Source organism: Saccopteryx bilineata, chromosome 5 (genome assembly GCF_036850765.1).
Source record: "Saccopteryx bilineata isolate mSacBil1 chromosome 5, mSacBil1_pri_phased_curated, whole genome shotgun sequence".
Classification (NCBI taxonomy): domain Eukaryota; kingdom Metazoa; phylum Chordata; class Mammalia; order Chiroptera; family Emballonuridae; genus Saccopteryx; species Saccopteryx bilineata.
The window spans coordinates 71,101,333-71,115,828 of NC_089494.1; the positions used below are offsets into that span (position 1 = coordinate 71,101,333).

At 37.1% G+C, this 14,496-nt stretch overlaps 1 protein-coding gene across 5 annotated transcripts in view; it reads right to left on the minus strand.

Moving 5' to 3' along the window:
- The window catches only part of CSRNP3 (cysteine and serine rich nuclear protein 3), a 232,675-nt gene that overhangs the window by 81,188 nt on the left and 136,991 nt on the right, over positions 1 to 14,496 (minus strand). For all 5 annotated transcript variants that reach the window (XM_066279589.1, XM_066279588.1, XM_066279591.1 and 2 more), the window contains one exon: positions 7,906 to 8,076. In XM_066279589.1, coding sequence (XP_066135686.1) covers positions 7,906 to 8,076 — 171 coding nt within the window. The remainder of the gene's footprint in view (positions 1 to 7,905; positions 8,077 to 14,496) is intronic.

Below are 14,496 nucleotides of genomic sequence, written 5' to 3' on the forward strand. Positions count from 1 at the left end.
CAAGTAGGAAAGCAATGGGATCCCATACGCTGCATAGAGAAGAGCCCAAGACTTCAGCGAGAGGAAGCGGAGAGCAGCTGGAAGGCCTCGGCCACAGGGCCGAGGGACCGGTGTATGCACTTGGGTGGGACGAAACAAAGGGAGAGAAGCGAACAGAAGCGAGACATTTATGTAACACATAACTGTGGGAGAAGGAGCAAATACATAAGAAGACAAAAAGAACTTTAACAAAATATATAAGCAGGCTGAAAAAAGGACATAACTCTAATAAGCCCATTTTTAGAAAGGTTAATTCTGAGGTCAAGATCCTGAATTTAAACCAAACCAAATGACAACTAAATGAACTGTCCGTACATAATGTTAGTGATCTGACTTGGTAATGCCTTTTTTCCCTAGCTGATTCAAAGGGTGGTGAAGGTGAAGGCAACCTGGATTCCCTCAAGTGTGTTATACAGCTACTGCATAAATAGTTGCACGGCATCCAATTAAACAGTGATGTTTCTTCCTGGGAAAGCAGTATATAAGCAAATGAAACCCCAAAGGAACATGTTAGGAACACATAATTACAGCAGGACCTGATTTAAAACACAGTTCACATTACATGTATTTAAATACAATAACCCATCAGAATCCTGATATATCACAATGATAAATGAGAGTTAGCATGTAAATTGGTATTTATTTCCACTAATGTTCATGCCATTATGAAGTCCTAAAATAAATGCATCTTTTTTTCTGACTTAATATGGTTTAGTTGTACTAAAAAAATGGACAATCTTTTACATAGCTAAGTGTTATTTATCAAGTATTTAACAGTAATTGAACCAGACCAGTCTAAGTCCAGAAAAGGTCAGCGGTGTGTGCAAATGTAGAACAGAATACAGTAAGTGTTGGAGAAGTGTTAAAACATCTTAGGTTATGAGTTTCTACAGAACCTGGATCATGTCTCATTTACTTTTCTGTTTCCAGCTCCTAGTACTGGTACAGTGAAAGCCACACACTTAGTGCTTATAAGTGTTCATTCATTCATCGCTTTATTAATACAAATACCAATTAAGTGCTTACTCAATGCTAAGCATTGAAGGACCAATTCCTGCCTTGGATGAGCTTACACTCAATTCCTTTCAAATTCATTTTGAGTGTCCTGCTTTACAGACAGCCAGGAAGGACAGGCAGAGGAGGGCAGATGTGAAGGCGGGGGCCACAGTGATGAGAAGGCAAGAGAATGTGCTGAGTGTGAGTGGGAGGTGGAGTGACTTGAGGAGTCTGTGCTTCGAATTGGAAGGGAAATCAACTGTGGGCACCGAGGAGGATGCTGGGACAGCTGTGTAGCAATAACGAGCAGCTGAGTGTAGAAACACATTGTTTTATCATTTTCTCCAAAACTGTTTAAAGTTTTCAGGTGCTTTGAATAAAAAAAAGGAGTATGGAGTGAAGGATTTGAGAGAAAAATGGTGAAGAGTCTGGCCTTCAAAAAAAAAAAAGACTGAAATAATGGAGCAAATGGTGAAGGGTAGAAAAATATGGAAAGATGAGAAGTGGGTGCTAAGTTGGGGGAAACAAGAGGATGAGGTAAAAAAAAAAAAAAGAAAAAAAGAGTATGGGAAGGAAACGTGGAAGGAAAAAGGATCTGGCCTGAGTTTGAAATATTACAATCTGATACTTTGGAGAAACTGTAGAGCTCTTCTAGTTTATGAAAATGTTCAGGATGAGGCTGTGGATATAAGCAGCTGAGTGAAGTGGAGGTAAAGGACAGGAGCGAACCAGACAGAGGTGACTGAGGAAATATGAGACTGACGGTTCAATGAGCCATCATATGGCTGAGGACATCGTGGTTTGGTGGGGGGTACTAAGATGGAAAGGTGATAGCAAATCATTGCTGAACTTTTTGAATGTTGGTGAAATACCAGAGGCTCTGAAGAAATGGCAAAGAGGGTGAGCAGAATGAGAGACCTCGTAAATTTTCATAGAGAAAGAAATACTTGGTATGAACTTTATAGTAGTATAGAAGTTCACAGTCAGAGATTAGAAAGCAGAGGAGAAGACATTTAAGCCTGAAAGATGATCTTAATACGGTCAGAGAGGCACAATGGTTGATTTTCTGATTTATCATTACTGGATCTCTCAGATGAAATTATCTGAAACAATTCTACTGTACCAGCCAATGCACTTTACAGTATATTCTAAATGGACCACTGGCTTTTATCTATCTTCCTTCACTCATAATCATCCAAACTCCTTAAATCCCTTATCTCCAGCAAACAAAATTTAACACCTAATGATTCAACTGGTCCATGTCCGCTGTTAGATATATAGTAGATCCCCCAATTGGTTCATTCTGATCTGACAAAGCCTGGCTAATGGGTTCCTTTCCAACACAAGGGTCTTCAGAGAGTTTGGGAATTTCTTAATATAGCTTTTCAGAAGTGTCTTGACCTTGCTTATTTTTTCTTACTTGGACATGGCTCTAACCTAAGATGCTATTTGATCCTTGTTCTTAGAATCATATTCTCCGGGTGGAAAAGGAGCTTTTGAGGGTTATGTGGTCCTGCATCCTGCTCAATCAAAGACTTCCCTAAAGAACTGTGTTGTTTCTCTCTGAACACTCCTCCACACATTGAAAACTCACTGATTCAGAGGTAGGTTGCTGCATTTGTCTTTGCCCTAGTAAATTCTCAAATTAATAGCACAACGCTAGGTAGACACAATCTGTCACTGTTTATCTTCAAGTCGTGTTTACTACTTGTAGTTTATCATTTTGACTTGTCTGAAAGCAACTCGCATTGAGCCTATAACTGATACACTATATTTGTTGAAACTGAATCTAAATCTTCAAGGCATCTTAACTGCTTGGTAGAAAAGAGACATATTTCACTCACATTTCCAGTACAGTCAAGTTTCATATCAAAATCTGTTTTCTATTGATTATTTATTTTAAAACCCATTATGCAGTCAGAGGAAGACCTGACTGGGGTGGATATGGTAGCATATTTATGCTCTGGGTATTTAGAGAGAAAACAGAGGGAAGTAAAAAAGGAAGGAAGGAGAGAAGGATGTAAACCTGGATTAGAATCTCAGCTCCTGGGCAAATTATAAATACATCTGAATTTTAATTTCTATTTTTCTACAATGGGTCCAATAATGGCTCCTAATTCACAACATGTTTTGGATATCAAATGAACTGAAGAATATGAAAGTGTCTTTAAATGAGGAAAGCTTTTCCCTTTGTAATACACCCACTACCTGCTTTCTGTCCCATTTAGAATAGCTAACCTTTGCCTCTTGATATTTTTACTTCCTAAATACTATACATTTATTTGTAGGAGCACTCTGTTTCAGGAAAAATAATGTGTTCCTTTTGAGAGGATGTTTCATCACACAGCTTCTCATTATTCATGTAAAGTGCCAAGAGCCTTGAGAGAACAGGAAAAAAAAAATCAGCCCTCTCTAAGCTTCTCTGTAGCTCTGCTTTTGACAGCACACGAGGGCAGGCTGATTGGCTATCGAAAGACAGGGATTTGATGAAGCAAAGCGTTCTGCCCCAAACAGAATCCAGCTGCTTCTGTCTCAAGGGAAGTAAAAGACATGACCTTGGTTGATCGCTCTTAGGTATGTGAGTTGCCTGGCAAACCTCAGAAGTCCAAGGAAAAAGGCAGAAACCTTCCCTGATTTATATGTTGAAGGCTTCATTATCATAATGTGATATGCTGCAAATTGAGTATCTTCACAGAAAGTTTAGAACAGCATGGGATTTTCTATTACCATAGCTTACTGACAGGTTCTAAACAATCTTATCAATTCCTACATTTGTAATGACAACAAAATGCTATGTTACAAAATATGTTAGTGCTTTTAAAACACTAAGTACATGGAATATTTTAAATTTGAAGGATGAGTTCATGATGAGTAAGATTTAAATAACCATATTTTAAATAATCTCCATGTGAAACTAAGTTTGATTTCCTAATGTGACACAAATTTTAAAGACATTAAAAATCTGTCTTTAAGGTAATAAACTTTATTTCTAAAAGCAGGAAAATATATTAAAAAAAGGATTCATTAATAACATTTCAAAAAGTGTATGTTCATAGATTCACATACAGTAAGACCACTGCAAATAAATACATATTTTAACCTAGATGAAAAAATTAAACATTTTCTAAAAATCTGTCCATCAGTTGTTGTACTAGCAAATAATCTGAATACATTTCTAGATACAAAAACCCCCTTTAACTACTCCTCTCACATGCTCAGAACTTTTATACAGTGAATATTTTAGGTAGAATTTTTACATTTAGAGTCTTTGTTTTCTTTTACCTTTCTCTCTGTAATGTAAATATGATGAACCAAGCACACTATTAAATGAAAACAGCACTTTTTAATTAAATGAGACACTTAATTATCTTTAAAAACCATGGAAAAATCTCTGCCAGATTTCATGTAATACAAAGTTAGATCAACAATTTAGTAAACTAATTATTACCACCTCCCACTGATAATAAATAATAAGCTAAAATATTTAAAAAAAATTTTGGACATCATAAAATATGTCTATCTTCTCCAATGAAGAAAAGAATTTCTGTTGGACATAATGCATAAGTCTTTAGTGGTTAGCTGAAGTATTGCATGACTGAGCTGATCATGCCATTTCAATCTGCTGTTTGCATATGTAAACACAATCTAAGCTAAAGCTATTTTTGTTTAAATTTAAAACTTATAGTATTTGTTATGGAATGCACAGACTATTGACATAAATAAAAATTAATAAGTATAAAAAATGTATCCACCACTCAAATATTTTAACAAATCAAATCAGTTTCAGTTTTTAGGGCATCTTATTATTCTTAGCACTTACGGGTACATAGACTTTTCTGACAGTATAGGCAAAATTTTGTGTTCTACTTTTCTTAACATTATTTCTTAACATTATTATAAGCACTTTACAGATTGTCATAAAACCTTCATAGGTATCGTGAAAATAAGTCAGTTGTATATATTACCACTTCTTAATGCTCTTACACATGGTATTTCTTCTTCCCCAAGCCCAAACCATGTTGTTTGGTACTACCATCAAGCAGCAGCATTTTCATTTATACATCTTTCCTTTCAATCTGTGATGCTTCCCCCTTCAGATAAATTATCTGAAGTACAGACTTACAAATATGAATATAATGGCTCTTATATTTCCAAAGTGCTTTCTAAATTTCATTACCACCAATAGCAATGTGTGTACCTATGATTTGTGCTGTGACCCCCATTAGCACGTATCACTATTTTTCACTGGATCAAGGACCACACATTTCACGGAGATGAAATTTTTATGATTTCATTCTAATATATACTCATGAATATTGTTTTAATCTGCATTATTACTATTGTTGTCAAATGCTTAAAAATATTTTCAAATCACATTTTCTATCATGTAGATTATCTCTAGGGTGTGTGCCATAATATTTATCTAAAAATTTACATATGCTTTCTAATATTCTATCTAGAATATAATGCTATACTATATTAACTACAGATATATATATTTTTCAATATAGTTTGTTTTACTTTTACTTTGGGCTTTTTTTGTTGTAGGGTATTTATATATTACTAAATATGTTAAGTTATTACAATGTGAGTTTTTTCTGTTACTTAAAAGCTCATATAATTATTTTTAACAAATGTCTTGACAAATATGCATCTTCCCCCATGACTTGTGTTTTTATTTTTATTTTATTTATTTATTTTTTACAAGGAAGAGAGAGAATCAGAGAGAGGGATAGATAGGGACAGACAGACAGGAACAGAGAGAGACGAGAAGCATCAATCATTAGTTCCTCATTGCGACACCCTAGTTGTTCATTGATTGCTTTCTCATATGTGCCCTGACCTTGGGCCTTCAGCAACCCCTTGCTCGAGCCAGCGACCTTGGGTCCAAACTGGCGAGCTTTTTGCTCAAGCCAGATGAGCCTGCACCCAAGCTGGCGACCTCAGGGTCTCAAACCTGGGTCCTCCGCATCCCAGTCCAACGCTCTATCCACTGCACCACCGCCTGGTTAGTCTTTTTTGTTGTTTTTTGTTTTTATTTTTTAAATTTATCAATTTAATCTGGAAAGTATTTTAGCATATGTTATGAGATGTGTATATAACTTACTTCATTTTCAAACTCTAACACTACAACAATTTATTAAATACTCCTTCCTTATCCCATTATTCTAAACTGCTCTGTTTTATAGATATCAGTATCTTATATATAGTATGTTGAGATTTTTTTATACTTTCCTAAACCTAATTAGTACAGAATAGTTAAATTATATAATTTTCTGCTATATTGATGTCTGGAATGGCTTCTCAACATTTATGGCTCTGTGTGTGTATGTTTGACAGAGACAGAGACAGAGACAGAGAGAAGGACAGATAGGGACAGAGAGAGCGAGAGATGAGAAGCATCAATTCTTTGTTGCGGCATCTTAGTTGTTCATTGAATCCTTTATCATATGTGCTTTGACGGGGGGAGGGGGAGGCTATAGTAGATCAGATGACCCCTTGTTCAAGCCAGCAACCTTGGGCTCAAGCCAGAGATGATGGGGTCATGTCTACGATCCCACAATCAAGCCAGTGACCTTGGGGTTTCAAACCTGGGTCCTCCTTGTCCCAGTCCGATGCTCTGTTCACTGCGCCACTGCCTGGTAAGGCTATGGCTTCTTTTTACTATTAAGACAAATTTGGTAAATATATTTCTTCTTTTGAATCAAAAATATAAGATCATATGATATCATCATGACATATGCACATGTATTTGTAGATCACTTACATCACACAATAATCTTGTCCCTAAATATTTTATGATTTTTACTGCTAAAATAGTGTAATTGCCCTTTCACAATAATTTCTATTAGTTTTGTTTGATTAAAGAAATGCTGTTTATTTTAGTACATTTGTTTTATGTTCTATAGTTTTACTAAGCTCCTTATTATTTCCTAATAATTAATTAATTTTTAATTCTTTTGATTTTCTGGGTGGTCATATTTCCACAATAAATTCTATATTATGAATCATACATTAATGTAATTAGCCACTTAATTGAAAAAAAACAACCCCAAAACTAAGACTAGCTATCTGTCATGATCTCAAGATATATTACAGCCTGCCTGCTCAAAACAAATTTAAAAAGATCATTTAGCTATTGCTAGTTAGTTTCCTTGAGCTTATAGATTGTATTACCTTCCAAATTTTTCTCATCATTTTTTTCAAACCTCGTAATACCATGACTGACAGGAAAGGATGATGTTACAGTGTGGCATAAAAAAGAATCATAGAGAAAGCATACATTTTTTTCTTTCTTCTTTGTGTGCTTTAAATATTATTCTTGGGGATGAGAGAATAAAAGGATGAGCAGAAAAGAGATCCACACTGCATGCACTTGCACACTTGGGAGAGTTTTGCTGCTTTTTTAGGTCTTAATGACTAGCTGGTTAAGCTCTTTCTCATCCTAACCTTCAACTCCCAAATATATCCCTTTTTCTTCTCCCAGAATATTGTTTCAGCTATAGGACAATAAATTATTTTATGGTAGAACTTTGTCTTTTCTTACCTACTCTCAGAGTAGGATGCTTACTTCAAAAAGTAATAAAAATAAAATGCCATTTTTTTTCATTGAAGCAGTAGTTTAACACAATCAAACAATCCACTACCAAAAGCAACCTAAATAAAAGAACCACTGTTGCCTTCAACATAGTTTACTTTTACTTGATTATGATTTGTTTTCAGAGTATCTGTAAAAACAAACCAACCAACAAAACAAAAATAAAAACCCCAAATAACCTAATAATGAAGGTTTTAAAAATGACCAAAATGACACGATGATTTTCCCTGTAGAACCAGACAGTCAGCTTCAGGTATGGTGTTTGTACTCACGGGGAAAATGACTGGAGGTGGATGGATTGACGCTGTCCCCACTGTCAGCACTCTCACTGCTGGACACTTCATCATCCGATTCCCGCACGGAGGAGCAGGGCGAGGAGCCGTCAACTTCTTCAAACTTCCTCTTTAAAATTCCACTCATAGCTGCAGCGCTGTCACATGAACCTGTAACGGGAACGGGAGCAATGAAGCATTGAAATATTTGACCGCTGGATGTGCAGCCAAGGTCTCCAGAGTCGTTTTTATGTGGCTTTTCATACATGCACTGAGCCTTTACCTTGAAAGGATCACTACGTAGCTTTTCTCAAAAAACAACAACAAAAAAAAAAAACCCCACAAAAATACAATAAAAAACCAGCTTCAGCTTCAAATTAACAAAGATTACTTTGTATTAAATATGAGCATTTGACCATTTACTTACCAAAATGTACCATTTGGGGGGGGGCATACCATAATTTAGTTTATTGTGATATCTCTATTGTTGGCAAATAAGAAAATCCACCTGAGTCCATGACATTCTGAAAATAAATGCCAGTGTCCCCCAAAGTTTAAGTGATTACTCCTTATAAAAATTCATCTAGAAGAAACAGATCAGTATGAAAAAAACAAAATACTCGAGTTTTTAAATGTAAGAAACCTAACTAGCCAAGCACAATGAAGCATATGAAATCAGTTCTAAATTTTAAGTTGCTTCCATTTCAAAACTGCTTTAAAGTGCAATGTGTACCCATGATACCTGGTTGCTGAAGCTATTTCCACTGTTTCAAAAGCTATCTAAGGTTGTTTACCTGGAAGACAGCACTAACTGAGTAGACAGGGTGAAAGGTGGGGAGAAAACATGGTTTCTCCTTCATCCTTTCTCCAGGATGAATGGGCTTTCCTTTCTGCTTGGGCTTTCTCCACCTGCCCTATTTACCCAGACATTTGTAGTCAACTGAGGAACATAAACTTTCCTTGCAGTGTAGGGATATGTTCGGGAATACCTATATATAATTTAGCTTAGACATCTATACTTGGTTTTACATTGCTAAATCAGATTAATTTAGCTGAAAGTGTTACTAAGTCGATTCCATCTTCCATCTCATCTGTCAGCTCACCTGAGCTCTCATTTGAGATCTTGAAGCCATTTTCTTCTTTCCTTGACAGAGTGTAGCCATCAGTCCTTTGATCAGAAGGAAGTCCTTTGATCAGAATACCTTAAAACTATTCCGATGTCCACTTAGTTACATTATCTAGGCATTGTCCTCAAAAATCCTGAAATCATCCCTTCTCTGCACAGATCACAGAGCAAGCAGCCTGTTCAGATTCCCTTAGCTGGGCCAGCTCTCCCAGATCGGATTCAATAGTTGTTGGCTTTTCTTCTTCAAAGCGGGCTACTAGGATTAGCAGTCTCAGCATCACCTGGGGTGGAAACTATTAGTAATGAAAATTCTCAGGCCCTATCATAGATCACCCAAACCAGAAACTCTCCAGGGTCAGGGTCTAGCACTCTGTCCTTCATAAAGCCTTTGCAGGTGATCTTGATGAGTACTCAGACTGGAGGACCACTTTTCTAGTTCTACTCTGCTCTCCAGCAGACTAGACTCCCTGGACTTTTCCTTTCTTGGTTATGTCCTCATACCAGCTCTAGAGAGTCACAAAACCCAGCACTCGATTCCTATTCCAAATCTCCTCTTTGGCAACCCCCAGTGTGATTTCCAGTACAATTAAACACCCTATGGGATGCCTCCTAAGTCTTTAGCATTAATTTCAATTTACTCCACTCATCTAAGCCTGTGCTGAGGAACTGATATGTACATGCCTGACACCTTGGGTGCACTAGGGAATACAAAAGGGAGTAGAACATGGAACCTGCCCTCAAGGAGCAAGCATCCACTACGCTAGGCTCCAGTGAATTGAGAACACTCCCAAATGCACGGTCTACTGCCTGCTTTAGTACTCCACGTCTTTTTGCACTTACATTAACAATGGAGAAAACGGATAGCAAGAAGAAGATACTGCATTGTCTACTCTTTTGAGAATAAAAATGTTTATTTTGACTCTGATTTTAGCACTATTCAGATTAGCATATTATTTCCTCCATCTACAAGAGTGTGGAGTGCATGAAGTGTTCATGTACATTTGTGCACGATGAAGAGAAAGGAAGATATTTTAAGTAAGTTCTTGAAATAAAAGTAGGACAGAATATAAATTTTAAAATGGTTCACTTCAAACAAGATGCAAAGTAATTCACAAGGGAGAACCTTCAAGACACAAAGTAATACAAGATGGAAACCTATTTTTTAAAAGGTACATTTTTATAAAAAAAATATTGCAGTGGGAATTGAAGCCACATCCTTAAGCTCCACTCGGCCATTCTATCTCCGTCAGCTTCCTTAGGAAAGGCAGGTTTCTCAAGAATCAAGGACACTCAATTGGGCCACAGGGAACCGTGTTCCAATATGGGGAAAGGCAGTACTTGGTACTTTCCCCTTTGTTTCTCTCTTCCTCAAGAATGAAAGGGGAAATCTTTGGAGGGACCATAAGAGAATTAAAACTCTTTTTTTCCTTGCTATTACATTTGGAACTGGTAAGACTTGAAACAATGGAGTTGAAGGTTGCATATAATTTCTATCTACATTTTAGGGAATAAAAGATTCTGAATTAGACCCAGGTCAAAAAAAAAAAATAGAAGGAACAGACTGCTTAGAGTAGAATTAGTACCTATGCTTAAAATTAAAAATGCAAATAATGATAGGAGGGCATAACCTTAACATATACCAGTGAAACTGGTTAATTGCTAAACTTCTTGTGTAGAAACCAGCATAACACTTGCCTAGTTTTACTCCCTTTAAAAAAATGTGAATGCAATAAGATGTCATAACAAATTATGGGGGTCAAATGATCCACTGCTAACCAGTATGTAACCTTGACCTAGACCTACTAGTGGAGTGGTAAACAGAGCATGTGGTTTTCTCTTTCATCATTTATACTATCACTAGGGAAGAAAAGAATACAAGAATGGAAGCAGAAGATAAAGCTGGGTAGGTATTCATTTATTCTAAATATGAGCGGCTGAAAATTTAAACCTTGATTACAGCCATTTTCACACAGCTACCGTATTCCAATTCATGGAACACATGCTAGTCAAGAGCATCGCCATTTCTCACTTGGACTAGGAAAAGCCTTCTAATTATTCTCTCCCATCCACTACTGTATGCTTTCAATGTGTTTTCCAGGTTGCTGGCAGGATGATAAATTTAAAATGCAAATCTGATCGTGTCAGTCTCTAATTTAAAACTCTTAAGTGCCTTGGGATTGCCTTAGGACAGTGATTTTCAACTGATGTGCCTCAAGAAATTTTAAAACATGCAATACCTGACAATTTCATCAGGAGCATGGACCTCTTTTCGCTTAGATTGTCTAATAAAAAAAAATGACAACGACCAATACAACAATAGCCATCTGGTGCAAATAAATCAAAATCATATCTAGTTTTTTTTGTCAGATTGGAAAGAAATATTTGATATGCTGCAGAATTTTAGTAATTAGTTTATCTGCCATGAGATGAAAAAGGTTGAAACTCGCTGCCTTAGGATAAAGTTAAAATTCATCAAAATGGCTTCAAAGTCCTTAACAGTCTATGTCGGCTATCCGCGCCCTCTTCATTTTGAGCCACTAACCTTGTTAATATTTGAGCTCTAATAGTCATTCAGTTTCTCCACCCTGTCATTTCTCTTTGGCCAGTAGGCCTTTTATATACTATTCTTCTTGGTTCATATTTTACATTTTAACCATAGCACTTAGTACCTCCTAAATCTATATTATTTACTTATATATTACTACATAAAAAACAGTAAGTTTATTTCTTACTGTTTTTCTTCCCAACTATAGTTTTAAGGTCAAATATCTTTTTCTTTACAAGTGTTCTGGGAGTCTAGACTGGTGCCACATATATATTATATATGTAAAAAATATATACATATAATAGGTGCTTAATAAGTATTTGTTCAATAAATGAATGAAACCCTCTCATTTCCATACTTTAATTATTTATCATTATTGGTTTTCTCTGCTGAAATGAAAGCTCCATGAAGCAGAAATCATGTTTATCTCATTCAACCCTCTTTCTGACTAACAAAATGTTTGGTATATTTGGTTAAATGAGAATAAAAATGAGAGATGAACTTGACCTTAAAAGGCCATACATACACTTTAAAAAAAAATATTTAGCCTGACCTGTGGTGGCGCAGTGGATAAAAGCATCGACCTGGAAATGCTGAGGTTGCCGGTTCGAAACTCTGGGCTTGCCTGGTCAAGGCACATATGGGAGTTGATGCTTCCAGCTCCTCCCCCCTGTTTCTCTCTCCTCTCTCTCCCTCTCTCTCTCTTCTCTAAAATGAATAAATAAAATAAAAATAAAAGTAAAAAATTCTATAAAAAGATACTTATTTTTAGCGAGAGAGACAGATAAACTAGAAAGGAGAGAGATGAGAGGCATCAATTCTTTGTTGCGACACCTTAGTTGTTCACTGATTGCTTTCTCGTGTGTGCCTTGACGGGGGTGAGAGGGGGCTCTAGCTGAGCCAGTGACCCCTTGCTCAAGCCAGCGACCTTGGGCTTCAAACCAGCGACATTTAGGCTCAAGCCAGCAACCATGGGGTCATGTTTATGATCTCACACTCAAGCCAGTGAGGCTGCACTCAAACTGGTGAGCCAATGCTCAAGCCAGATGAGTCCTCACTCAAGCTGTTGACCTAGGGTTTCAAACCTGGGTCCTCAGCATCCCAGGTCAACACTATCTACTGCACCACCACCTGGTCAGGAAAAATGTCATACTTTTTTTTCTTTGCTTGCAAGCAACCCAAAAGTCAATTCTACTTAACTTAAGCACAAAGACATCTGGCTGGAAAATTGTTGAACTAGTTCATGCAATCTAAGATAGGGTTAAAACCCAAATTTGAGGAAACATAGGAACAAGGACAGCTTCTATGAGGATTATAGCTGTAGAAATTCCTTGATCTTTTCTTTAGAGTGCTACTGTTACAAAGTTTGAGTCAGCAATTGCTCTCTATGTCTTGCATTTCAAGTTTAATGTTCCAATGGATGAGCAACATTTTAGCCCACTTGGGTTAGGTTCCAGCCCTTTGATCATTCACCTACATGGCCAGTAGGCAGGAAGCCACCCAATTAGACAATTCTCCAGAGACTCTCACTCTGAGGCTTCAATAAGTTCAATAGTATTTCAAAGCCAGTATTCTATCTTTGGCTAATACTAATTTATCTCATTTTTTTATTTATTAAGAAGGCCCATGATTTACCACTTGGACATTTTCCTCTTTCCTTGCACCCACATACCCTTGCTATTGTCAAATTTCATTAATAACTACTTTATTTTAAAACTCTAATAAACATCTTGTGATCTTGAATATCTGTTGTTCTTGATTCTTTCGTATTTTTTTTTATTTTTTTATTCAGTGAGGGAAGGGGAGGCAGAGACAGACTCTTGCATGCACCAGATAGGGATCCACCCGGCAAGCCCACTAGGGGGTGATGCTCCACCCATCTGTGGCATTGCTCTGTTGCTCAGCAACTGAGTTCTTCTTAGCACCTGAGGCAGAGGCCAAGGAGCCATCCTCTGTGCCTGGGCCAACTTGCTCTAATCGAGTCATGGCTGCAGGAGGGAAAAAGAAAAAGAAAGACAGAGAAAGAGAGAGAGAAAGAGAGAGAGAGAAGGGAAGGTGTGGAGAAACAGGCACTTATCCTGTATGCCCTGACCGGTATTTGAACCCAGAACGTCCACATGCCAGGTCAACACTCTACCCCTGAGCCAACCAGCAGGGCAACATACTTACTTCATATTTGTATTATATGTAACCATTGCTCAGAGCCTCTCAGAATGTTTAATAAAAAAGGTATAAATGTTTTTATCTTCTTCCTCAAAAAAGAAATACTGATAAACTACGTTAGGGTTTTCATGTTTATAATGATAATGAATTTAGTTAATGTATTTCTTGGGGGAAAATTAGAAACCAGAAAGATGTAGAGTGAAGATAAGTGGGAGAGCTTGGCAAAGAATGCCAAATCAAGAAGTTAGTTACAAATGTACATTTTTTTTTTACAGTGACAGAGAGAGACGGACAGACAGGAACAGAGAGAGATGAGAAGCATCAATCATCAGTTTTTCGTTGCAACACCTTAGTTGTTCATTGATTGCTCTCTCATATGTGCCTTGACCATGGGCCTTCAGCAGACTGAGTAACCCCTTGCTTAAGGTGAGCCTTACTCAAACCAGATGAGCCCGCGCTCAAGCTGGCGACCTTGGGTCTCGAACCTGGGTCTGCCGCATCCCAGTCCGATGCTCTATCCACTGCGCCACCGCCTGGTCAGGCACAAATGTACATTTTAATGTCTTTGGAAGAATGAGTGAAGTTTAACTTTAAGTATTTGATGAAATCTTGTTTATATCACTCTTTTGACAGCCCAAATATCTCTCACCTTCCGTTGGTAACACATTGAGTTCTTACTACCCCATTTATATTTATCTAATGTTTTATCCTTTTGTCTTCTTTCATTTGTCCCTATTTCCTAATGAACTGCTATGTA